Here is a 26,566-nt window from a genome sequence, read left to right as displayed (position 1 = left end):
GCGTCGCGACTTGATTGTGCGAAGTCCGGTTTGGTGGCGGCCCGACAATATTTTCAACTATGGTTAAAAAAAACGTCAAAAAATGAGTAAATATGTACTCTTGAACCATATATTGTGGTTTAAAACAAGAATCCCAATAAGACTTTAGGAGCCTATTGGTGCAAGTATGTGAGTGTTTTTCGATGTATATTTCTTCACTCGCGTGTGTCTACACGCTTAAACTGCTACGCACATCGCATGTGTAACAGCCCTAATAAACGAACACCATACCATGTAAACAAGCTCGCTGAACTGTCAGACAAAGTGAGGTTAGATCAGGTGCTTGCAGTACCCTATTAGCCTGTGTATGCTGGCAAAATTCTTTTGTTCTTTGACTTTTGCTGCGAGCTCTGTTTTAGTGCTGCCCTGCTCAATCTCACACGACACTGATTTTTCATTTGGGCCTAACTGACATTTTCGAGTTCTCTTCATCGATCCTCTCTTTGTGTTATCACAGAATGTGTATTGAGTTTTCCAAAGATTTTTTGGTTGAAATGGGAAGAAGACGACAACATTTTGCTATAGAAACAAAAAGAATAATGATTTTGTTTGTTTTGATCAAGTCTAGATTGAGTTTAAATAAGGGTGAAAGTAACATGAGAGAGTTCTCTTCATCGACTCTCTCTTCTGCAAATCAAAGTGACAAGATGCAAATTAAATCGAACTTTTTTACACTTAGACGCTAGATTGCATCGCAACCTAGCGATTTATGACCAAAAAGTTCAACCATACTTGCATCTTGTCACTTTAATTTGAAGAAGAGAGAGTCGATGAAGAGAACTCTCTCATGTTACTTTCGCCCTTATTAAAACTCAATCTAGAAGTTATAGAGGCTTGCATCAAAAACATAACCTCATCGATTTCTCATACGATTTGTAAACATTACCCTCAAATTTTTTTTGAGGGCAAGGACGGCTTTATGGACCGACGCCGAAGGAAAGAAAGAGAAGGAGACAGTGATGACGTCAGCGTGCAAGCGCTCATTAGCGAAAGAGAGAGTCGACGAAGAGAAATCGATCAAGTCAGTTAGGCCCTTATGAAAAATGTTTGTCGAATTCTTTGCGAGACTCTTGATTCATTGACTTTGGGTTAGGTGCTGTGAGTTTACTCACTGACAGCATTTCGCTCTCCTCCGCGCATCGACCGACGATCGACGCCATCGATGTGTGCGTTTCATCGCGCGCGCCTTTTGTACAATGATCATCATCATCGGTGGTGTGTCATTCGGACGTCGGTCGGACGTGTACGAACGAGGATCTAGGGCTGTAGTAGTAGTAGGTAGTGTACGTGTGAGTGGAAAAAGCAGCGAAGAAAATATTTTCTGCCACTCAGCCAGTGAAGCACAGCTCGTGTTTTTCGAAGGTTTTTTTCGCTCGTGGTCAATGTGCGTTGCGTTTCCGCCTGAAAAATAGTCGGAAATCTCTCGAAATGGTTGAAATTGGTTGCGCGAGTGTTCGCAGTGTGTGATTCTAGTGAAATTAGTTGCAGTGGCATCGAGGTGAGCAAGAAAATTTCGATTTCATATCAGCCTCTAATCGCTCGAAAGGGGTGCTCGTGGGGGCTCCTTTTCTTCGCCATCATCGCCACAGTGCAGTGGAGAGACAGCAGTAGGCAGCCATCATAGCGAGTAGCCAGGTTACGAATCAATGCACGCACACAGCAGCTTCGGTTGCTTCTTTGCGCACCAATACTAGCACAGCGTGGTTGGGCTTGCTTGATGACGGGCGACGGACCCCAAGTCCATCAAGGTGTATTTACTCCACGCACACCAACAGAACCGTAATTGATGTTCTTTGTGTTGACATTGCACGGTGGGCTGTTTAGTTTCGATTCTTGCTTTATTTTGTAGTGTAGTTTTTGAAAAGAAAGTTTAGAATAGATTGCAACAAATCGAGTTGTGTCTTCGGCGCACTATTTTTTCAAGTCGGTTTTTAAATTAAAAAAAAATGTATTGTTTTTTTGATTTCATACGAAAGAACACTTCTGAGTCACTATGTTTTTTTTTCAGATTTTTAGAATTTTATTTTGATACCTAAAATCAATTTCAAAAAGTTTTTTTGAAATCATCTTTTGACAGCTGGGCAACTGCTTGACAGCTGCGCCCTGTACAAAATGCGACAAGGGGTGATTCGACAAATCGCTCTCATACAAACTTCAAATTATTTTTTTTAAATAGGTTCCCGGGCACCGAAAATCATGCGAATTTGGGTTTCGGCTCAGTTTGGAATGCAGATTCAGAATATGCAATTATCTCAGCACCGTTTAAAAAGCCAATCTACGCTCAATAAGTGCCCCGAAAACCTCGAATGTGATGCAATCACGCATTTTTATTCGCGTTTTCGCACTTTTGAAAATTTTTGCAATAGTCCAGTGGTGAACAGTATTAATTTACACGCAGTTTTACAATTTTGTATCGGATTAATAATTTTGTACTACACTGAAAGATAGCTTGCGGTTAAAATTAATTTAAATACACAACGCCACTAAATTTGTGCAGACTGGGTTTCATTTCAATTCGACAGAATGTTAATTTTACCATTTACAATTAAAAAAAAGTTTCTGTTGGCAAACGGATTCGAACCAAGAACCTTGAGATCACCAGGCTCGCACGCTACCACTCGGCTATCGAACCGGTTGATATGGGAGAAAACAAAACGCATACAAGAAGCGTTTGTTGGTTGATGATCACGTTTTGCCATGGTAAAATTGAAAACATGTTTATGCCGCCCGAATACAAATTGAGATGTAGCTGAGCATTAGCAAACAACATCAATACAGTTAGTAGGGTCTTGTACCATTTGGGCAGGTGTACCTATTTTGGACACTTGCCGCTATAACTAAGTCAATTTCAAACCGATTGTTTTGAAATTTTGTATAGAGTTAGGCACGTACAGTATCTAACCCTGAACAAAAATTCAAATCAATCGGTTTGATATTGACTTAGTTATAGCGGCAAGTGCCCAAAATAGGTACACCTGCCCAAATGGTACGATACCCTACTGTCGTTGTATGTTGTAGCTTTAATGTACTCTGACTTCAGCTTGACATATGAAAACATAACAATGCATCTGACTATATTGTTACATTAGCATATAACGTCATAGTGATGTAAAACGATGTACAAACCATACATTTTATTGTAAATTAATTGTTCTAATTACTGATACGTGGGTTTTAATATAACGTTTATTGTATGGTACATGTATGGTTTCAAACAATAAAATGTACCGTAAATATATTGTTTTCAATTATAATTTCACTACTGGTTTTACATTTAATCAAATGGTTTTGGAATGGTTCTCTTTTGTTATATTGTTTTACATTGCATAAATCAATAAATCATATAATGTTATATTATCTTGTCATTTTCCTCCTGTTGGTGGCATCTTAGGCTTACTAGATTTATTAGAATGCGCTTTCTGAATTTTCTAGAGCGTTTTGGATAACCCTTCATATATAGGATCGCCCACGTCTAAGTCTGAGTAGTCTCAGATTGCAATAACAGTTGAAGCTTAGGCTCCCTTGTTCCACCAGCCAGATAGTCAGGATTTGCAAACTAAGCATTATTTGTGGCAACAGTTTGAGCTGCATGATGGAACTATGCCGAGCGCGCTAAGTGTTATTAGACCACTAATGTAGTTGCATGAAGTGGGTGACGAGGTACATAGTATCATTACAGCGTGCTTAACCGTTATTGCAATATTGAGGCTCCAGTTTTACTAAAGTTTGAAATACACGGGAAAATACATAACAACTCATTACAAAACTGTCAAGTTCGATTCAAGTATAAGTTAGGTTAAAAAGCGAACCCACACACGAACCTATATTAGAACTTCTTTCAGTGTTCAGTCCAGTCCATATGTTAAAGATGGCTCTACCTCAAAGATAAAGTTCTTGAATCGCATTTGATTCGGTTGTGGTCGAAGGCAAGTTAACATGAGAGAAGAGGAGAAAATTCCCCTAAATGCAAATACAGAAATAATAGTGTTGAACTAGTTGAACTCATCCACTGATTTACCGGGAATCTGATCTGCGTCTTTCCGGGTTGACCTACATTCGTATTCTTCTCATCGCACTCTACCTAGCCCGCCATATCTCTTGGATCTGCAGTTCTTAGGACATCCGGTTTACCATTTATTTAAACATTTTATTGACATTGAATTGATGTTTCAAATTATTCACTTTATTCTCTTTTCTTTCCTTTACATAAAAAAAGTCACAAAAATCAACAAAACAAAGCACGGAAAAAATCTAAAGCTGAATAAATAATTAAAAATGCACGCAAAAATAGTGTTTCGGAAAAGTGAATGTTTCAAACGTAAGAAAAACAGTATAATATATTGGTACATAAAAATCGAATGTAAAATGTATAGTAGCTACAATGCGCAAAGCTTTTAGAGAACCATTTCATTACAATACACATTATTGTAGCTGGTATGGTTTTCACCAAACACCCTATGGTTAGTTTTGTTCCGGGTAGCACTGTTGGGAATTTGCCAACAAACGATGGCACGGAGATGATTTCCGGTATAGTAATACCACAAACGACCAGATGCGTAGGATTTACGTTTCTATGTGGATATTAATATATTCCTGCGAATGGTTTTACATAGATATATGTGTTAATTTACATGTTTGCATTCCAGTTCTGGAGATTTTAATCACTAAGTGTTAATGTACATAAGTGGGATTTTGCCCATTTTGACTTACGTTTTGTCTCGTTGTGCAATACCTGTGGAGCTCGGTCTGTAAAGGTCATGCGATGCAGTCGCGATCTGATCTTAGTTCTTAGCTGAGAAGTTACAATTATCCGTACTTGACACTCGACCGTACTAAAACATTCTAGATTTAAGTATTTTAACGACATTTAAGCTCATACGATTTACCTTTGCATGTAGGTTCTAGGTGTAAGTAGATTATAGGTTACAATTTTTGCACAAAACTTAATGCGATCACTGCAGGAGAGTATGTTAATCTCTCTCTCTCTCTCTCTCTTCTTGGCATAACGTCCTCACTGGGACAAAGCCTGCTTCTCAGCTTAGTGTTCTATGAGCACTTCCACAGTTATTAACTGAGAGCTTCCTCTGCCAATGACCATTTTGCATGTGTATATCGTGTGGCAGGCACGAAGATACTCTATGCCCAAGGAAGTCAAGGGAATTTCCTTTACGAAAAGATCCTGGACCGACCGGGAATCGAACCCGTCACCCTCAGCATGGTCATGCTGAATACCCGTGCGTTTACCGCCTCGGCTATATGGGCCCTATGAGAGTATGTTAATAGAATAATTAAATTTCAGCGTAGAATAAGTTCAAGAAATATTACCAGAGTTTTATGCACTGATTATGATCGAATGTTGTAAAAATAATGGTACTAAATCGCAATTTTAGGATTAATTTTAGGAACACGTGAACACTGTTGTTGTGAGTTTTCACTATGAATCGTTTCGGTCTATTGAAATATACTGGATCTAGCATACAATAGCGTGTCAGTTATTGACGTTCGACCAATGTCCACGGAGAAGAAGGTGCCGTACTATACCTGCGTTTACTGATGTTCGTGAGGATTAGGGAAGTTGGATGGAGGTGCGCTCCTATGCCAGAGGCGTAGTCAACAAGGACACCGCCGCAAAAACGAAAACGACATTAACATGTTTATCGTTTATCATACTTGTTCCGAGACGTTTTCGATACATTTTAAAGCAATTTTGATTATTGATGCACAGATACATCTAATCTTGTGTCATCAGAACGTAAAGCGTTTTGAAAAATCGTTAAACTGAGAAATACGAATAGAAAATGTGATGGAAAGTGTTTGCATCGATTTTTTAAATGTTTACGTTCTCGGGATAGGCCCTTTTCAAATGTAACGCGAGAAATACTATTTTTTGTATGGTGCATTTTATACGATGTTTATTTGTGGAATGATAGCTAGGGTTTTTGACGTTTTTGACCCCATTTCCGGCACTCAGACGCGCCAACTGGGGGGCTGTGTTGGAAAAAGGTGCTACGTATGGCCATATTTTTGGAGGCGGCGAAATCAATGAGTCGTAGGTCGTTTTCGTTCGTCTGCTGGTGGGCGCTGATCTTACCAATCGTCGGTCTGAATTCCTCTTCCTGACCTACCTGAGCGTTCAAATCTCCTATGATGATCTTGAAGTCGTGGCTTGGGCAGCGATCGTACTCGCGTTCGAGCTGCGCGTAAAATGCGTCCTTGTCATCATCAGTACTTCCGGAGTGTGGGCTGTGCACGTTTATTATGCTGAAGTTGAAGAATTGGCCCTTGATCCTCAACCTGCACATTCTTTCGTCGATCGGCCACCAACCGATCACGCGCCTCTGCATGTCGCCCATCACTATAAAGGCTGTTCCCAGCTCACATGTGTTGCCGCAACTCTGGTAGATGGTATGATTACCTCTAAACGTTCGCACCATGGATCCTGTCCAACACACCTCCTGCAGCGCTACGATGCCGAACCCGCGGTCCTTCAGTAGATCGGCGAGTATGCGGGTGCTCCCAATGAAGTTGAGAGATCGGCAGTTCCACGTACCGAGTTTCCAATCGCAAGTCCTTTTTGTTCGCTGGGGTTGTTGCCGTTGGTCTCGGTTCGTATTATTTTGTTGCTGATTTTCCGCTACAATGGTTTTTTACGGATGGCTAGTAGGGCCTGACACCAACCCCCTACTTTCCGGAGGACCATAGTGCACAGTTGAGCTTAGACCCGAGCAAAGTCTGACAGCAAATTGAAAACAAATTTTGATGTTGTGATATTGCAAATTATGATAACTCAGGTTGTTGTCGTTTTGGTCGTTTCAACGGTTAAAACATCAAAAATTAGAGCAGAAAAATGTTCCCGTAACAACAAGTTGAAAACAATTCCTGCTATCAGTGATAGCAAATTGATAACTGTTCTTGCTATCAGTACAAAAAATGGAAAAATCGTTAAATATAGGGGTTTTTCGATTGATATCAAATCCTACATACCATAACATAGTTACACTTATGGTATATTCCTAGTTAGAAGTGACAGCAAAACGAAATCTAAGTTTGAAATCAAATTTAGTCAAGACCAACTGATATCAAAATGTGATATCAATTTGCTGTTGAATACAAATCTTGTTTTCGATTTGCTATCATTTTGTTGTCAGACTCTGCTCGGGGAGTCCTTCCCTGGCACTCGGACGTTGATCAGCCGCCCCTAACATGGAGATCAGACGCTGTTGTGAGCCGCTCCTCCTGGAGAACAGACGCTCAGGTTTGCCGAAGCAAACCCCCCCCCCCCCCCTTCCCTGTCAGCCTACGACCAAAGTTCCCACCGGGGTTGGTTACCCGATCTTCCCTAAGGTTGCTCATAGTTTCCGGCTAGTACCGCGTGGAGGTAGGAATAGGAGTTGCTGGGCAGAGGCTAGTGGATCACAATGGGATCTGAATTGCGCAGCATACCCAGCAGGGTGTCTACTACCTGGAAAAACCTGGAATTATCAGGGAATTTCATTCGACCTGGAAAAATCCTGTAATTCTCAGGGAATTCTGGTGGCAATCAGGGAATGTTTATGTTTATCACTTCAAAACAAATTTTCAGTTAGAAATCCCCCAAAGCGATGAAAAATTTCGGCTGCGCCGCTACTAATTAAGGTAAAAACTCCCTTAGTGGAGGTAGTACCAATAGTGGTGGTAGTGGCAATTCAACACTATTTCGACCAAAAAACTTAAAAACATTAATTCAGTTTTGTGTTCAGGATTTGCCGAAAAAGCTATTTAAAACAATTATTTTCCTTAATTTTTTAGCTCCTTTGCACCTATAGTGGTGGTAGTGTTCCTATAGTGGTGGGTCCCATAAGAATTCAATGGGATGCGCCACTATAGGAACCAAAGTTAAATTTTACCTCCATAATAGGAACCGTGTACCTATGGTTGGTGCAAGTGATTAATTAGAAAAAACTGAAATAAACAATGGTTTTGACATTTTTCCTAGCTAATTTAAGTGAAAAACTACCAATTAACGTTTTCAGACTTATTATTTTGTGGTTTTATCAATTTCATTAAATTATTTTACTACAATGAGCTACTAATAGCACCACTATTGGTACATTTACCCTACTCGCTCGTTAAGTATTATTCATTAGATATTTGTTGCATGAAATTCATGTGCAGGGAGTTTCTAATATTGGAATGTCTCCGGCCAGGGGGATAATAAGAAGGAATACTATTTTTTTCTGAAATTCAGAAACACTTTCCATTTGTTTTGTTGTTTGGAAGACCTTTTTTGTCATGTTTTGAAAAATTTAGAAAGATTAAAGAAAATCATATAATTTTGCAAAGTAAAAAAAAAACTTGAAAATGCTTTAATCTTTTTAAACTAAAAGCAAAACCAAAAACATAATCGAAGAGTCGGTAGTCAACAACATACGGAAAAATACCGCTACTAACAAAATAATATTCAGAAATTATCATAAATTTACGGTTTGGAACTCCTTGTGATTTATTTCCTAATATCATGAGATAGCTCATGCAGAATTCCTTGAAAGTTTTTGAAGAAATTCCTGATGTAAATGTATTGAACAATTTATTGAGGTTTGCCGAACAAACTCGCAACTGCCTGTAGACATTGTTAGAAAAATACATAAAGAAACTTAAAGTTACACCTATTTCAGCATAGTTCCTGAAAATTCATAACAAAATTATGGGATAAATTGTGGAAGAATTTTTAAGTATTTTATATGAAAACTAGCTGTCCCCGGCAAACTTTGTCTTGCCTACTGCGTTTTTTGACGTTTCAAGTCTTTAGAAAAGTCCAAGTCCACGTTCAAAATGTATGAAGAATGGATTTTCAAAAACTCTCAATTTGTCCATGTTTTATGGCTCATAAACCTTCCTTGGGGGAAAACTAACAGAACAAAACTAAGATGACCCAAATCTGACCCTCCGTTCGCAAGTTATGCGCGGTCCGACGTATGCCACTACATTTTTATATATATGAAAATATATGAGAAGTTTTTGGAACAATTCATGAACAATTCGAAACAAAAATGTCTGAAAGAATATTCAACCCACTCATTCTCGTAGTTACTTCTGAGCTCCCCACATGTTTTTCACGAACTCGAGCGAGAGAAATCTGGGAAGCTATACTTGATAGGTTTCTTGGAGTATTTTAATAACGTTAGTTGCAGTTTTAAAGCGGAGTTTCCAACAATATTCAAGGAAATTTGGCTTAGGAACTTCTCGGAAGATGTTCTGCTGGATGGACAAGCATATTATTTTCCTAGCAATATTTCTTGTTAGAATATTTAAAAATTACTTCAGATTTTTTTTAAGAAATGCTTAGACAAAATGTTCTTTATGCAAAAGATATACCGCCAAGATTATTTGAAGAATTCAATCAGAATCTCATCTTAAACTTCCGTCCTAAATGTTGGTAGAATGTTGTCTTTAAACGTCATTATAGTTTGCACTAGAAAAATCCCAAAAAAAATGTGTTTATCAAGACGCCCCTATGAATTTCCAGAAATTCGGAATCATATTTTTGTAAGTTTCTTGAACCTGGAATTATTTTCAAAAACCTGGAAAAACCTGGAAATATCAGAGAATTTCATTTTCATAATTGAGTAGACACCCTACCCAGCCTTTACCGTGCCTCTATCTTTTGTAGATTAGCCAAAAAATGATTTTGAAAATAACACTCCAAATTGCATAAACTTCATGCCAAAACAATGGTCATCACCCTATCAGTTCGCGCGTTCGTTTGTTGTTGCTCCACAGCATGAGGACGACGGCAGCTGCTGGTGCTGTCGTTGCGAACAGAAAACGAGTTCGCTCTTTGTCGCGTCGCATCTCCGCCTGCGGAAACATTCGAGGCGGAGTTTGGTATTCGTACCTAGGTCGTGTGATCATACTAAGTGCGACGTGCACTAAACTTATTTTTCGACTGAGCGAAAGCACCGATGAAAGTTTATTTACAAGATCATATTGTTCGTGCAGTTGAAAATCGGAATTTTTGACACGCGAAAATCGATTTTTCTCCTAAACCGTGTGTCGGACGTACGTCGGGCACAGTGCGCTGGATAGCGGGCAAGGTCCGCTGTCCAGCGCACTACGTCCGACGTTAGGTTTCATGTATGGATTTTGAGAAAATTCCATTGTCGGGTGTGGGGAAACTTCGGGTTTCAACCGCGACGACAATACATTTAAATCCCTCGCACTCGTAGCTCTGCTGCTGTGCTGTTCAGATGGGGGGACTATGCGTGCGGCAATTTAGAAGATTTTTTTATTTGACGATGTAAGTGCATTCTTCTTCTATCTAGCAAAGCACCCCCACTGGGACAGAGCCTGTTTCTCAGCATTGAAAGGGAACGTTGGGGATTTTTTGGTGATATTGGGAAGGATAAACTAAAGGAAACTTAGGAATCATGGAAGTCTTCAAGTAAAACGATGCCTTTGGAAAATCTAAGCAGCAAGTTTGGCATTTTTGAAAAGGTTTAGGATTCGAGAAGAAGAAGAAGTTGAGCAACTTCTTGGGGATTTTTAAGGAACGTTGGGGATTTCTGGGAGATATTGGGGAGCATAAAGGAAATTTAGGAATCATAAGGGTCTTCGAGGAAAATGATGCTTCTGGGAAATTTAAGCAGCAAGTTGGATATTTTTGAAAATGTTAGGTATTTTAGAAGAAATTGGGGATTTTAAGAGAAGTTGGGGATTTTTAAGGAACGTTGGAAGTTTTGGAAGATATTGGGGAGGATAAAGGAAACTTAGGAATTATAAGGGTCTTTGAGGAAAAGTATGCCTTTGGAAAATCTATGTGCCCAATGTTCCTTAAAAATTCCTAAATTCTCATGAAATGCCCAACTTGCTGCTTAAATTTCCCAGAAGCATCATTTTCCCGAAGACCCTCATGATTCCTAAATTTCCTTTATCATCCCCAATATCTCCCAAAAATCCCCAACGTTTCTTAAAAATCCCCAAGAAGTTGCCCAACTTCTTCTCGAATCCTAAACCTTTCCAAAAATGTCCAACTTGCTGCATAGATTTCCCAAAGGCATTGTTTTACTTGAAAACTTCCATGATTCCTAAGTTTCCTTTATCCTTTATCCACGCCAAAATATAGGCTTGCAATAGGTTTCGTGAGGTAAAATTTGAAGAACTCAAGTGATTCGATTTTGAATAAGATTTCCAGAGACTACAGGAAATTTGGATAGTATTCAACAGTCTACGAATTATCCTGAGAATGCGCAAACCCCCTTTTCGCATTTTCTGTGAATGGACTTGCGTTGGCATTATTTTCACAGCCTCCGCACTATCACTTCCAAAATGTTCATTGTTTCCTTTGTTGTATCTTTTTGTTTCTAATCAGGAGAGCCCCCCTCAGTAGCAGCTCACCGTGCACGGAGTGCATTGCAGTGGTAGTGGTGACCGTACCCCGTACACACCTCGTCTGAGTGGTGTTGGTAAAGTGCGTTTAGTGCGTGTTGGTGTGCGCCATCATCGTCATCATCATTATTGCTGCCATCGACGACGAAACGCGTAAACTCACTGACGGACGACGGACGGACGGACTCTGCGTACGTACAGTGTGCAGGACGGAGTGCGGTGAAAAAGAAGACGTCCGACGGTGAAGCAGATCGAGAGCGAGACGATTTTCAGAGCCAATCGCAAGTTTGAAATTGAAATTGCCTTCGCGCATCGACCGACGACGAAAATTATTGCCATTGGAGCCGTGAGGTGTGTGTGTTGTTTGGTTTGGTAGGCAAGCACAATTTCATACTGAAAATCGACACGGCTGTCGAGAGGCAAAAGCCAAGTCGAGTGTAGAAAAGTGCTGTGGCGGAGGCCATCCATAGGAAAAAAAACTGGGGCTAACATTTTGACTTTTCCAACACACAGAGAGAGTGAGAGCGACGAAGGGGCGAAGCGCAAGGCACGCACGGGCAGCGAAAAAATCAGAAGCAGCTGGAGTGGAGGAAGTTAAATTTCTCCGCAGCCAAGGGAACGGAACAAGGAAGGCACTTCCTCTGTGGCAACAGTGAACGGAGCTCCGGCTCAGAGCTGAGCAAGGATCCAAGGCCAGGGGAGCAGAACAACACTCCAAAAGCCAGAAAAGAAGAGGTAGGTGTTGGTGTGATGATCCTTTGGAAGGTTGGAAAATTACAGGGCAAAATGAAATTGCTATTGAAATTTTCATCGACAGCATTACGTTAAGGGGGAATGGCATCAATAACAACGCACTTAGTGCGAATCAGAGATGCTAGCACAAAATTTTAAAAGTTTGATCAATTAGCGGAAAATTTGTTTTAAATTTGTCGAAAACTACATGAGTTAATTTTATGCAATCGTACGCTGTAATATTATGGCATGGACGTTTTGCGTATTAGTATTTTTTAATCTGAGTTTTAGTTTTTTAGTTACGGTCATAAAGCCAAAAAAAAACATTTAGAACCCTGGACGGGTTCTACCTAGATCTTTAGAAGGGGTCTTGTCAAAGTCTTCCGATACTAATTTGGTATCGATGAAAGGGATGAGGATGAGGCAGCGGGGGTGGTCTGAGATGGCAAAAAATGAGTACATAGTTTATGGGCACCATTTAACCCTTTAACCCTGGGGATGACACCGAGCATAACGAACGTTCTTGAGGGCGAAGTGGCCCGTGATCGGTCTTCGCCGTCCCTAGTGACACCAAAAAAAATCGTGCTCGAGGCCAGCGTGATTGCGGAAACAGTGGCGAAACAGTCCGGCTAATGACCAGTCACAGGATAATTTAATTTTGATTGTTTTAGTTGCTGTAAAGGATGTTATTACGACATACCTAAGAACAACTCAAAATGCATGAAAACATTTGGCCTGTCTAATTTTTTTACGATCGCGGGCTTAAAACTACATTCCATATCAGATGGAGAGAGGGACATTGAAAGATGTCATCCTGCATGTCTTTTTCGGAAACTTTTCTGAGCATTGCACTCCGACAGTGACGTGGTGGGTAACCCCGGCTAGCCCCACGCTGATGCTGTGCACAAAGAGCAAGCTTTTTTAAACGTGTTAGACAGCGCGACTACTACAGGGTTAAATCAGGATTTAACAAGAAGTCTACGTTGAATGCTTATGTTTGTCAAATGTTGTTCCTGACTTTGCTGAAATCTACAGATTGCCACAAAAAAATTGAATATGAAGAACACTGCCGTGAATCGCATATCAGTCCCATCTTTGCTGGATTTCCTATGCAAATGGGACTGATATGCGATTCACGGCAGAACAGTGGTTAATTGATTTATTTTATTCTAAAATTTCTCGAAATTCGTGAAACATTAAAAAAAAATAGTTCTACAATGACAGCAAGAATGTTCAAAAAAACATCGCAAACTCTGATCTGGGGCTTCTTTTGAGATTCGGAAGAGACTCAATGTAGGGTCATTTTGGGTATTATCAGCAAGTTTGCTCTCTTCGTCATGAGGGGTTTTTGTTGACCAAATAATTCAGCTTGGTTGGGAAAGATTTGAGTACCTGTTATTCGTTACGTTGTCCAGCGAGTCATGCACGAAATGATATCGTATGCCAGTAGTCAATTCTGCATCTGCGTAGCTAGTAATGTCCGGGTTCCCATTCTTCCTGTAGCATAAACGGTTGCTAGCGGTGTCTCACAGTATTGTTTGACTGCGTCTCATTGTAGTCGTCTTGGATTATTGTGGATTTACCGGCTACTTGTATTCCACCGGTCACTTCAATGTGGCCTCCAAAGTAGCCGTTTTATATAAAGGGTAACTTGAAAATATATATATTTCTCGTTGCCACTAGTCACTCAATGACATTCATTTTTTGACAATTAAGTTGACTTTAATATGAAAACGGCTACTTTGGAACGGCTACTTGAGTGACCGGTGGAATACAAGTAGCTGGTAAATCCACAATACCAACTAGTTTACTGTGTTCACGCCGAAACTAAGTTCGGTCGCGTGACCTGGGACAGGTACGTGAAGCTTACGATGGGTCCATTATCAGGTATCAGAAGGCCGGCTCCAGAGGCACGTTATCCTCCATCTGGGACATTTGTGCCATCGCCATACATATGAGCCTATTTCATCATTTACCTGAGGGAGAATGGGACAAGGGATGGGAATTGGGAAAGGGAAAGGTGATGAAATAGAAATTGGTGCCCTAAAAGAGGGAATGAACGCATAAGCGCAACGAGAGCTCATAGCTCATACCACAACGGGGTTAATCAGTGCCCTGAAAAGGACACTGTAAAACGCATAAGCGTAAAAAGAGCCTATAGCTCATTGGAGGTAGCTTGCGACGTCATGCGACTTTCAATATGACATAGAATGGCACGTCATGAAAAGCATCCTCAATATTCAAGAAATCACCCAAGCAAAAACTACGTTTGAGCGAGTGCTTTCTTGAAAACGTATACAACTTTGTGTAAAAGAGTCACTGGGGACATCCCAAATTAGGAGACATGTGAGTTCACATGAACAGGCATGTTAGCCAGACGAACATCACAGATGTGATAGGTAATCGACAATGCGTTTCGAGCATTTCAGAAAGAACGACGTAACCAGATAAATCTGGAACTTATTCCTTCTTTTTACAACGCATGCACCCTTTCGGGATAAAACTTCAGGCACAGTCTTCTTCCTCCTTTATTTTCGGACACTAAACTTGCCCAAACGCTGTGCACCTGAACGTTACCCAAACATATCCTTTGGACTTTACCCTCCCACTAACAATATCCTAATTCCCGTGACTCCTAGGCCTGAAAGGATGTAGAGGTCTCTACGTATTTTCTTAGGTGTTCACCTATTCTCCATATCCAATCCCTCAGCTGTCGCAAGGACGTGGCTAGGACAGCACTTGACCTTTAAAGAATTGCATAATCCGTGTATACCGTCAAGAACAGCATCCTGTTGCCTTCGACCTTGTAGTAAAGGCACGGATCCACTTTCGAGCTTTCTTGTTCAAGTGTTCGGAGGGCCACAACCAGCTACAGATTCCCACAGACGGGCCCGGTCGTGTTTGGCTCCGCCTGCCAGCATGTATGGTAAGTGGGGGCAGGATGGGTCACCTAAGAAATGGATCCCTATAACATTCTGAATATAAATAGCATTTCTCTGTTTTCTATCACGACTTCCAGATACACTAGTCAGCTATGATATAAGGGTATAGAAAGGTCTTACAGTTTGAAACCTGCTTCTTGACAAACAATTGTCAAAATATGACCCATCTTGCCCCACCTCATTTCTACGGGGCAAGATGGGTCAGCTATCAGAAATTCGATTTTTCTCCAACAAAAAATACTAGATCTTCTATTTTTTCTCTATACATCTAAGCTTCACATACGTACAGATTACATGAAAGAAGTGTTGAAACATATCGGTAGATTATTCGCAGAAATAGAATATTTTTATTCAGGTAGCCATAAAAAACATTGAAAACTTATATTTTTTGTAGAAAAATATTAAAAATATGTTCACAAATTTTCAGCGCTCTAGTCGCTTCGATAATGTAGGTCACATAATAGCCATTCTATGAAAAATAAAACATTTTTACAAACTATGCAAACATACCGAAAAATTAGGGTGACCCATCTTGCCCCGTCTACACATTACACGTAGTTATATGGAATGTATAGCATAAGGAGTATAACGAAAAAATATTTTATTTTTTTCTGCGTAAGGAACGTAAAGAATTTTAAAAACAATATATCACTTTTGTGTGTATCCACGTCGTTCATCTGGGAAAAATTATAGAAAGATTCAAAAAATAAATAGTACGGTTGAAAACGGTACTGACCCATCTTGCCCCCACATACCATACTTTGTTTTTCACGCTTTTACTACCAGTACGTTCTTTACTGTTTCGCGTTTCAGGCGGGTGTACAGTTCTGCCACCGGTTCAAATAATGTCCATGCCGTCCGCAAATCACACAAATTGACCAGATTTAGTGAAAATCGGCTGTTGAGCCCGACTCGTCGCGTCACACCTTCCAGAGCGATGTTGAAGAGTAGGCATGAGAGTCCGTCACCTTGTCGCAGTCCCCGGCGAGATACGAATGAACTGTTTGCAGTTCATTCGTATTTCGCAAAGTTTGCACACCGTCCATCGTTGCTTTAATCAGTCTAGTCAGCTTCCGAGCTTCCCAGGAAAGCCGTTTTCGTCCATGATTCTCGTAGAGCTATACTGCCGTGAATCGCATATCAGTCCCATCTTTGCTGGATTTCCTATGCGAATGGGACAAATATGCGATTCACGGCAGTATACGCGGTGGATACTGTCGTATGCCGCGTTGAAGTCGACGAACAAGTGATGCGTTGGGACCTGATATTCTCGGCTTTTCTGGAGGATTCACCGTACAGTGAAGATCTGGTCCGTTGTCGACCGGCCGTCGATGAAACCGGCTCTATAACTTCCCACGAACTCATTCGTTTGCTTTGTTGGTTTTGAGCTGATGAATAGCATCCTTCACTTCCCTCAGCGTAGAAGTTGGTTCATGTCCGTCCTCCGCTGCACTGGCGTCGTCGTTTCCACCGTTGCCGTGGTCTCCCGTGCCTACGTTCTCCACGCCAGTCAGATGTCGATCGAAGTGCTGCTTCCACCTTTCGATCACCTCACGTCCATCCGTCAAGTCTCCGTCCTTATCCCTGCATATTTCGGCTCACGGCACGAAGTCGTTGCGGGATGCGTTGAGCTTCCGGTAGAAATTGGGTGTTTCTTGGGAACGGCACAGCAGTTCCATTTCTTCGCTCTCCGCTTTCTCCCAAAAGAAGCGGGTCTGCTGTTTCTGATTCTGTTTGTAACGTACTGTCGGGTCCCTTGCTGCAGCATTACCGCCCGCGCTGCGTACTTACTTACCTGCTTACCTTATATGAAGCATATTCATTGTTTTACTGATACGCTTTTTCAATTTACTTTTTTTCGTTACATTGCAGATCGTCGCAGACTGGAAGTAACCTTGCTGCGGTGAGGCAGTAGCAACAACGGTGTAAATCAAACAACACATTGACCACAGCTATGGAGCTCCGCGTAGGCAACAAGTACCGGCTGGGACGCAAAATCGGTTCCGGTTCGTTTGGTGACATCTACCTGGGCACGAACATTTCCACCGGCGAGGAAGTAGCAATCAAACTGGAATGCATCAAAACCAAACATCCACAGTTGCACATCGAAAGTAAGTTCTATCGGATGCTGCAGGGCGCGGTGGGTATTCCGACCATCAAATGGTGCGGCTCCGAGGGCGATTATAACGTGATGGTAATGGAACTGCTGGGTCCCTCACTGGAGGATTTGTTCAACTTTTGCTCAAGGCGATTCACGCTGAAGACTGTGCTGCTACTGGCAGATCAGATGATTTCCCGAATCGATTTCATACACTCGAGAAGCTTCATTCACCGGGACATCAAACCGGACAACTTTCTGATGGGGCTGGGGAAAAAGGGGAACTTAGTGTACATAATTGATTTCGGTCTGGCGAAAAAGTATAAGGATTCCAAAACAATGGCCCACATTCCCTATCGGGAAAACAAGAATCTGACTGGAACAGCCCGGTATGCATCGATCAACACACATCTGGGAATCGAGCAGAGTCGTCGAGACGACCTGGAATCGCTGGGCTATGTGCTAATGTACTTCAACCTGGGTACGTTACCGTGGCAAGGACTGAAAGCCGCTAACAAACGACAAAAGTACGAACGGATCTCGGAAAAGAAATTGTCCACCCCGATCGAAGAGCTGTGCAAGGGTTTCCCGGTGGAATTTGCCTCCTACTTGTCCTACTGCCGACAGTTGGATTTCACCCAGCGTCCGGACTATTGCTACCTACGGAAAGTGTTCCGAACGCTGTTCTCTCGACAAGGTTACACCTACGACTACGTGTTTGATTGGAACATGCTGAAATTCGGGGGATCCTCCCGGCACAACAATGCCAATGAGCGAAACAAAACCGGCGCCGCCGTCGTCCAACCGAACGATCCAGCGGCCGCCCTCGGTTCCAGTATGGTGGCAACTGCCGGTGGTGGCGTAGTAACAACCGTTACCGGAACTACTGCCTCCCTAGCAAAGAATAATGACTCCTGCAAGCAGCTCACCAATCGGATGGTCCAGATGATGGCCCAGCGGCCGCCCGGTGGTGCCGACCCGCAGCAAGTTCCGGTTCCCGGATCACAACAGCAGCAGCAACCATCGTCCCACAACAACAACGCCGGAAGTACGAATCCGGATGCCGTCGCCACATTCTCCCGGCATGACACACCCGAACGCCGTTCGTCCATCCGTTTGCGTGGCCAGAATCTAGACTCACGAAATATTGAATAATATTAAATTCACTATTTAAGTTTTTATTTACATATATAATTTTAATTATATACCTAAATTTTTGTCATATGAAAGTCAGCGGTACCAGCGACCAGGCTGGTGCTGACGACGCGCTGATCTAGAGGTACCGGCCGTGTCCAGGTCGCCGCGCCAGTGAAGGGAGAAATTTGCGAACGCGGGTCATTTTGCTTTACCTTATTTTTTATTCTCAGTGCAAACAAAAGGCCCTTTCGCGAAGCGCAGATTTACAAAAACATAGACTAGCTAGTGCAAAGATTAACACTTACAACAGCCCATTGTAGAGGGAACTTTTGATGGATAGGCGATACAAACACACACTCAGAACATTTAGCGTCATTCAAGAAACTGGCCATTTTCCGGGAGGTAGGGACGGTAACGCGTGTAAGTAAGGGAAACTAAAGAGCGAAAGAAATACAGAGAGAGAAAGAGTAACGAATGATGTAGAGATCATACTAGATATAATGCAATTATTAATTAAAATCATTAATTAATAACGATCATAATTGTAGTGATGTTCAAACTGAAAAAGTTGAAAATACATAAGGAAAATGAAATTGAAACTGACAGATATAAGCACCACTCACTTATATATACACATACACGTACAGAAACGAAAAGATCACACGGGATGTGGTCGTACATACACATACATACACACTTACAGAAAAGAGACTAGAATAACGAATGAGTGATAATAAAACTCGTACGTCTGATACATAAAACAAACAAAAACCCTAGAATTTTGCGTGACAAATTTGAAAGAAACGAAATATAGAAGTTTAGGATACGAACCAAACAAAAATTGCATATGGCCGTATGTAGGACAACAATCTCTAACCAACGTACTAGGCACACATTCAAATGCACTCATCAGTCCTCAATCGGATGTAGGGACTCAACATGGGAGTGGGAATGGAAACAGCAGGTCGTGTGGCAACACTAGCTGTAGTTCGTTCAACGGGGAGCAAATGGTTAATCGCTGGAGAGTCCTGGAAATAACATTCAAAGTCGTGGGAAGATTGGTTTCCTCTTTTGTACTAGTCCATTTCGTTGTACCTTGAGGGAATCTTGCTGTAGGTGCTGTGTTCCTTTCGGTGGAATAGCGTATAGCAAATGATATGTACCTAAGCAGATTTGTCTAATTTCAATTTGAGGAGTTGAACTATTTGAAGAGTTTACCATTTATCTGTTCAACTAAGAGAACTTATACTATTTTCGGCAGCTTTGTTCTCTTCGTCATGGGGTGTTTTTTAGAGTCGGTTATTCGTTTAAAAGCTCCAGCGATAATTCCTCATTCAAACCTGGTTCTTATTTCACTTTTTATGTCGTGATGCATACTACATACACTAATGCATGTGATTTTTGAAAGCTGAGTGAAAATAGGAATAAAAAATTCGCGAATGAATCACTTCATGGAAACTTAAGCTTATTCTAAAAACTGGACTCTGACCCGCCCTTTCTGTATTGTTTTTTTCTTTGGCTTGACCTATTCGATTGTTTGTACCTCGAACTCCTGCGGCATTGATTTGGATGCTGAAAAAGTAATGATTTGAACTGTTGTCCATTGCTGGTGATTGACAAGTAAGTAGTACCATTGGTGTAAATTCCGTGAAATGTGGATATCATCGCCACACTTACTAACATTTGTATTTACTAATGCATACCTACTTCAGTGAAAACTCGTCATTTGTTGTTTCTAACTCTAAACATAACTAGCATCGAAATCACAAATTTGGCAACGCTAATAGAACAACTTCCACATATACAAAGTTCATTTTAAACTGAAGCAGTTTAAATCAAACATAAAAATTTGTTCACGATGTTTGATTCAGTTTTTATTTTTGTTTTTGAAAGAAACCTATGATTCGTTTGAATTCACCTAAGTTATGTTTATTTTTACAATACGTCCATTTGACTGTATGAAGTAGGATTCTGATACTGATTGTAGGGACAATCCAATCAAATTTTTACGAAAGTACAGCTTCCGCTCGATAACTGGGCTTTGGCGACAGTTCAGTTAGCAAGCGCCACTCGAAAATTGAACTGAGCTCCCGGAGCCGGAGGCTACTGTTATATTTTATTTTGTTTGCTGATTTGCAAAATGTGAGGTTATATTTCGATTATTTGCGACAGACAACTGCTTTTTTACTGGACTTTGGTCCAGTTATCGAGCGCCTAGTTAAAAAGCAGTCAGTTATCGAGCTGATGCTGTTTTGGTTATTATTGAGGATTCACTACAGCGGCAATTCATCTTTCGAATATTTATATGGTTAAAACATTTCATTTAACTCTATTCTTACAGAGGCAGAAAATTGTTCTAGTTTCACGTTTTTCTGTGTCCACGTTTAGAACAAAAGTAAAAAAAAAAATGCATTTATCGTTCAAAAATTGAAAAAAAAGAAGATAAAGTGCATAAAAATTCTAGATCCATGACCTTATTCTGTATGTTAGATCAAATGTGTATAGAACGTCGAACGGGGAAGTAACAGAAAGTAATGAGGAACCGCAACTATTAGCAGAAAACACTAGTAAGGATCCAGTAAATAAATAGTGTTAATAAACAATGATCAGTGACAAATAGTAATGGCTTATAGTGGCTAAGTAATGGATGTTCGTGAGTCTGTTTGATGCAAGTGACGAGTGCGAGATGATATTTTGCTTATTTTTCTATAGTTACAATTATTCTTTTCGACGCGTGAAGTGATATTTGAGAGATTGTTCTTCATTTTTTTGTCTCTTTTGTGTAATTATATTAACTACAAGAACATTAATAAAAACAAACTTCACAACACGAAATATTGAAGCAGCGAATGAAGGAGAAACACACGTGTTCTAACAAGCAAGAGCAGGCCGTAGAACGACAGATTAAACTACTAAATAGTAATGAAACCTATGATTTAGTACTATATATTAAACTAAGAGTAAACAAAAAATACCAATCGTGATAGTAGAGATGTAAAGAAACAAAAATTAGATATGCAGAAACATTTCTCGAGCGGAGCATCGGGCCAGAACGAACCCTTACCAAGGACTGGTGAACGATGAAGGGACAGATTTATTTGTTTCGGCTAAAAGCTAATAGGAGACAGCTGCTTGCAACAACACGGTAAACTCCCTCAAATGCGACTGTATAATGCTGTTAAGGAAAGAAACCATCGCTCTGCTGTGGTTCAAGAAAAAAAAATAGAATTTTGTCCGTAAATTTTGTATGTTTTTGATCGGTACATTCATGCTGTCATTTGAACTAGTAATACAGAAACAAAAAATCATACAATTTCATCAACTTTTTGAACCTATAGGAAAACGAGGGTCAGGTAAAAGAAAGGAGAAAACATAAATGCTTCTGCGTCTAACTTATAAGCGATGTTTATCGATAAAGAAAAATCAATACCTATAAATATAGTGCAGTATAAGGAAGAACAGCAGAGGACATAAAAGGAAAAAATAACTGTAGAACAAAACAAACAAAAAAGCAAACGTTCCATGATGATTTTACTACAGCATGGTTACATATTGTGAAACAGACTACCGCTAGCAAACAAAAAATAAAACTAAAAAAAATCTAAAACACAGCAGTTTTAGACGATGAACATATTGAAACAGGAAAGAAAATAACTGAACCATTTATTGCCGTATGCATATAGAAAAGAAAAAAAACGCAAAAAATGAAAACAAAATAACAAAATCTTTGTTTTTTGTTTTATTTTTCATTTACCTAAATAAATAATAAATGAAAATAATTTTAAATTGATTTCTGTTCGTACTACGAGGCCTCATCTAGAATTGAAAGAAATTCCCACGGAATTGGGCTCCTTATAAACTGGCAGCATTGCCACGATGAGCATTGCAGAAGAGACGAGTGCACCGATGAACTGAATTCATCGCGGTCCGAGAATTTTGACACTAGAGCGGGGTCGCTTCTAATCAGAAGTGAACGATTTCCAATCAGAATTGAACAATTCTGATTGGGAACGACCCCGCTGTAGTGTCAAAATTTTCGGACCGCGATGAATTCAGTTCATCGGTGCACTCGTCTAGTGTATGTTATTTGTTTTACCTAAAGTGAACGTTTCAAGAGAAACATCAAATACACTAGAGTGACTGGAAGGGAGAGTGGCGTCATGTTCCAATTTTGACAGGTCTCCTGTTCGTTTGGAACGGGAATAGGGCACTGCATTGTTTTGATTTTGCATGGGATTTTGACGTTTCTTGGCCTTGTTGTTTACCCAATTTCTGTAAGAATGAAAGAGAAAGAGAGAATTTCATGCAGTGCCCTATAGGCCTTTTCGGCTCTACCCCATTTGGCATAATGCCATTTGGCATAACGCCGTTTGGCATAATGGCCATTTGGCATAATACGAAGAACAGCCTTCTTGGAAAGAATGTGCATTTTTTTTTTTTTTTTTTAAAGAATGTGCATAATTCTTGTTATGCCAAATGGCCATTATGCTAAACGGCTGTTATGCCAAACGGTATTATGCCAAATGGCATTATGCCAAATGGGGTAGAGCCGGCCTTTTCAGGTGACAGGTCCATGTATGCCACTGTTTACAATTGCCGAACAAAGGCGCAAACGCTGAATTGTCAGTTTCATATTATGTTTCCAGTTCAAAACCGAATTAGCGACATTTTTTCTTTTACTTCCGCTGCTTTTGCCTTGCGTTAAACACAATGTCCGAAGTGGGGCGCTGTCCCGAGCAGGGAATGAGAACAAACCTATAACAAATTGATAACTCATTTTGTTATTGATAACAAAATGAAATCAAAATAAGTTTTCTTTCCGAATTGTTTTTATTAAATATCAAATCGAGATATCATTTTGTTATCATTTTAAAAACTCAATGATGACAAGATTTGATTTCAAAAATCCAAAAAAGGTTTAATATGCTTTATTAATATTAATTATATTCACAAAATATTTGTTAAATCTACCAGAGTATTTTACTTACATATTGACACAAAATTTTTAATTTGCTGATTCTGGGTAATGTTCATGCTATTGATTTAAATTGGCTTGAACTTTAGTAAGTCTTTTTAGGGTGACTGGATATTATCGACAGGTTTGTTCTCTTCGTTATGAGGGGGTATTCATCGGCCAAGTTGCCTGCTTGGTTGGGAAAGATTTGAGGCCAACTTTGAATTCAACATTGAAGCCTTCCATGACGAAGAGAACAAAACTACCCAGAATACAAAAGTTCCCAGATATCAATTAGGCTGACACAAATTTCGATTTTCTCTTATGTCCCCGCACCCTCGGAAAATTTTGGTCAAAATTCAACATTTTGAGGGGGGACAACAATAAATTATTCAAGAAATTTTAAAATTTCAAGGTGAAATTAGAGTTGCACAGAAAATTTCTTAACAAATCCGATGAGTTTATAGATTTTGCCAAATTGTTTGGGTATTTCTTCGTCAAATACATTTATTATTTATTGTCCTCCCCCTTAGCGAGCCAACGAGTATTGTGACAAAAGAAGAAAATGAGATTTGTTCCGGCCTTATTGCAATCTAAACATATTGCCAAATATGTTTTAATTTTTAAATTCTATATTAAAGGCAAATAAAGTTAGATATGGCCAACCGAAGTAATTCACGGTCATTCTACTGTTGAAGGTCACATATTTTACCTTTATAAAGTATTCCCGCGCGAAAAAGGATTCATTGTAACTCCGTACCAAAATGATGAATCTCGTTATGTTTGAAGTTTTGAAAATAATACAGATATTTATCATACATGAAAATAATGAATGCCATTTCACTTATTGTTATGCCAAACGGCCATTTTACCAATCGACTATTATGCCAGATTATGCCATTTGGCCATTATGCCAAACGACTTTATGCCATACTCGATAGAATTATTGTAGTAAAATATTTTTCCTATGGGATGCTTTATTTTTTCAATGTCATCATTTTCCCCGGGTAACGAGGGAAAAAGCTGAGAAGCCGAATTCGACTCAATTCGTTGCTCGATGTCATTCAATTTGAGTCCCGATGCCTGTGGCTCTGGAATGTCGTGAACATCTCCCACATTTGTTTTGCTGCAGTGCATATAATCAATAGAGTTAATAAACTATAGAGGAAGAATGTCGCTGGCGTCGCCGCCGCAACATCTCTTGCTGGCGGAGATAGGGAGGGATATAAGTGTCAAAGCGAAAAAGTATGCAGTTTGACAGATAGATACCCGACATGTTCGCGAACGAGAACAAAGGGAACAGCAGCGACATTCGTCCTCTATAGTTTATTAACTCTATTATATAATCAGAAGGAAAAGCTGGAATATAATTACCTATACAAAAATATTAACCCTCGAGCGATCGTGCTGTTGTATTTTGTACAACACGTTGAAAGAATCTCGCTTTTTGTACTCAGCATTAGCGTGGTGCTGACGCAGGTAGTCAATTGCGCGAGTTACGGAAGGTTAAGGGCAGTTGTCCTTTGACTCCAAATTTACTTTTCTTTGTCACTTCAATGTCCATCATTATTCTTTTAGTTGAATCATGGTGTAGTTATGCTGAGGATATCATATCCGATTTCCATACAACTTTTCTTCGTTCAGGCTCCAAGTTAGAAATGACTGTTGATGAAATGTTAATGTTACAATCGATAATACTACACCATTAATATGTGCCATATTCTGATAATATCGCATCAAACAAAACAAGTTTTCAATCACGAGATTCTTCTAAATTTAAAATAAAATCTAATTTAAATTTTTACTTATTCATGTAAATTAATGCCCAATAAAATATCAAAATGAATACTAAATTTGTTATTAATTTTTAGTTATTACCCTTTAGATTTGATAACTCCCTGAAAACTGCGTATGATATTATGTTTCCAGTTCAAAACCGAATTAGCGACATTTTTTCTTTTACTTCCGCTGCTTTTTCCTTGCGTTAAACACAATGTCGGAAGTGGGGCGCTTTATAGAACACCAGGTGTACAATACACCGCCCCACTTCCGACATTGTGTTTAACGCAAGGCAAAAGCAGCGGAAGTAAAAGAAAAAATGTCGCTAATTCGGTTTTGAACTGGAAACATAATAGGAGAACTGTCGAAGACCCCCAAAATCGGTCGATTTTAGACGTCAAATGAAAAGGCCCTTTTGTATGGATTTGACAGTTGATCGCTGTTCCAATTTTGACATTGACTCCACTCTACCTTCCAGTCACTCTAAAATACACGATATATCGCTATAGCTCGTAACAACATTCCGCGTAGTCTTTTTTCTTTTGCGATCGTGTAATCGTTCTTCATTTCGGTGGTCGGCCTACAGTTTCATCATGCTAAAAGTAAGTCGGCGGCATGTGATTCATACACTACAGCCAAATAAACTTAATATTTCGATAAGGAATAACTTATGAAACGGCTCTTAAATATATTCATAATAGTCATGTTCAACGACGTGGACGTAGGTTGAACTTGCTCGAACTTGCTCCATCCCACTCTTTCCCGTTTATTGAAAAATGGGTAAGAGTAGGATGCAGCAACTTCGAGCAAGTTCAACCTACGTCGTTGAACAGGACTAATGATTAGAATGAATTTCGTAAGGTCGCTCTATGAGCAGAATGGGTGAACCTTGATAGTGAAGCGTGTGTTGCGTACAGAGATTAGTTGTACGTACGGTGCTTGGTAAACCTGGCAACACTGAAGCAAGGTGGAGGACTACAAGCACCGAACGGATACTAGATTGTAAGATGTGGAATAAAATGTATAATATTCTAATTAAATAATATTCAATAAAATTACAGTATTATGTTTCCAGTTCAAAACCGAATTAGCGACATTTTTTCTTTTACTTCCGCTGCTTTTGCCTTGCGTTAAACACAATGTCGGAAGTGGGGCGCTGTATTGTACACCTGGTGCTCTATACAGCGCCCCACTTCCGACATTGTGTTTAACGCAAGGAAAAAGCAGCGGAAGTAAAAGAAAAATGTCGCTAATTCGGTTTTGAACTGAAAACATAATATTGAAGCTGCTTGAAGTGAAAGCTACTGTCGATATGGTGTCCTGATTCCAAGCGCGACTGTCTTCCCAGCGTGCTGGTGAGAGCACTACATTTTTTTTAACCATTACCAAATTTGGGAAGAGGAATTATTAGCGGAAGAATGGATGGAAAGTATCGTGTGTCCCATTTACAAAAAGGGCGACAAGTTGGATTGCGGGAACTACCGCGCGATCACACTACTGAACGCTGCCTTCAAGATACTC

General features: G+C 40.1%; 1 protein-coding gene across 3 annotated transcripts; it reads left to right on the top strand.

Annotated features, from left to right (window-relative positions):
• Nucleotides 1–1,353: 1,353 nt before the first annotated feature.
• Nucleotides 1,354–22,102, top strand: LOC109421315 (casein kinase I). 3 transcript variants are annotated; one of them, XM_029871083.2, is made up of 4 exons: nucleotides 1,355–1,537; nucleotides 11,387–11,754; nucleotides 11,917–12,138; nucleotides 16,950–22,102. In XM_029871083.2, the coding sequence occupies exon 4, from the start codon at nucleotides 17,032–17,034 to the stop codon at nucleotides 18,328–18,330; it is 1,299 nt and encodes a 432-aa protein (XP_029726943.1). In that variant the 5' UTR covers nucleotides 1,355–1,537; nucleotides 11,387–11,754; nucleotides 11,917–12,138; nucleotides 16,950–17,031; the 3' UTR covers nucleotides 18,331–22,102. The 3 variants fall into 3 exon arrangements, with proteins under 3 accessions (XP_029726946.1, XP_029726943.1, XP_029726945.1); XM_029871085.2 differs by lacking the exon at nucleotides 11,387–11,754; XM_029871086.2 differs by lacking the exons at nucleotides 11,387–11,754; nucleotides 11,917–12,138 and having other exon boundaries at nucleotides 1,354–1,537.
• Nucleotides 22,103–26,566: the final 4,464 nt, after the last annotated feature.

Source organism: Aedes albopictus, chromosome 2 (genome assembly GCF_035046485.1).
Source record: "Aedes albopictus strain Foshan chromosome 2, AalbF5, whole genome shotgun sequence".
NCBI lineage: Eukaryota > Metazoa > Arthropoda > Insecta > Diptera > Culicidae > Aedes > Aedes albopictus.
This window is presented reverse-complemented; position numbering and strand designations above follow the sequence as displayed.

Excerpts from the sequence above, each read along its gene's own strand:
- LOC109421315 (XM_029871086.2), top strand. The coding sequence starts at position 17,032 with ATGGAGCTCCGCGTAGGCAACAAGTACCGGCTGGGACGCAAAATCGGT.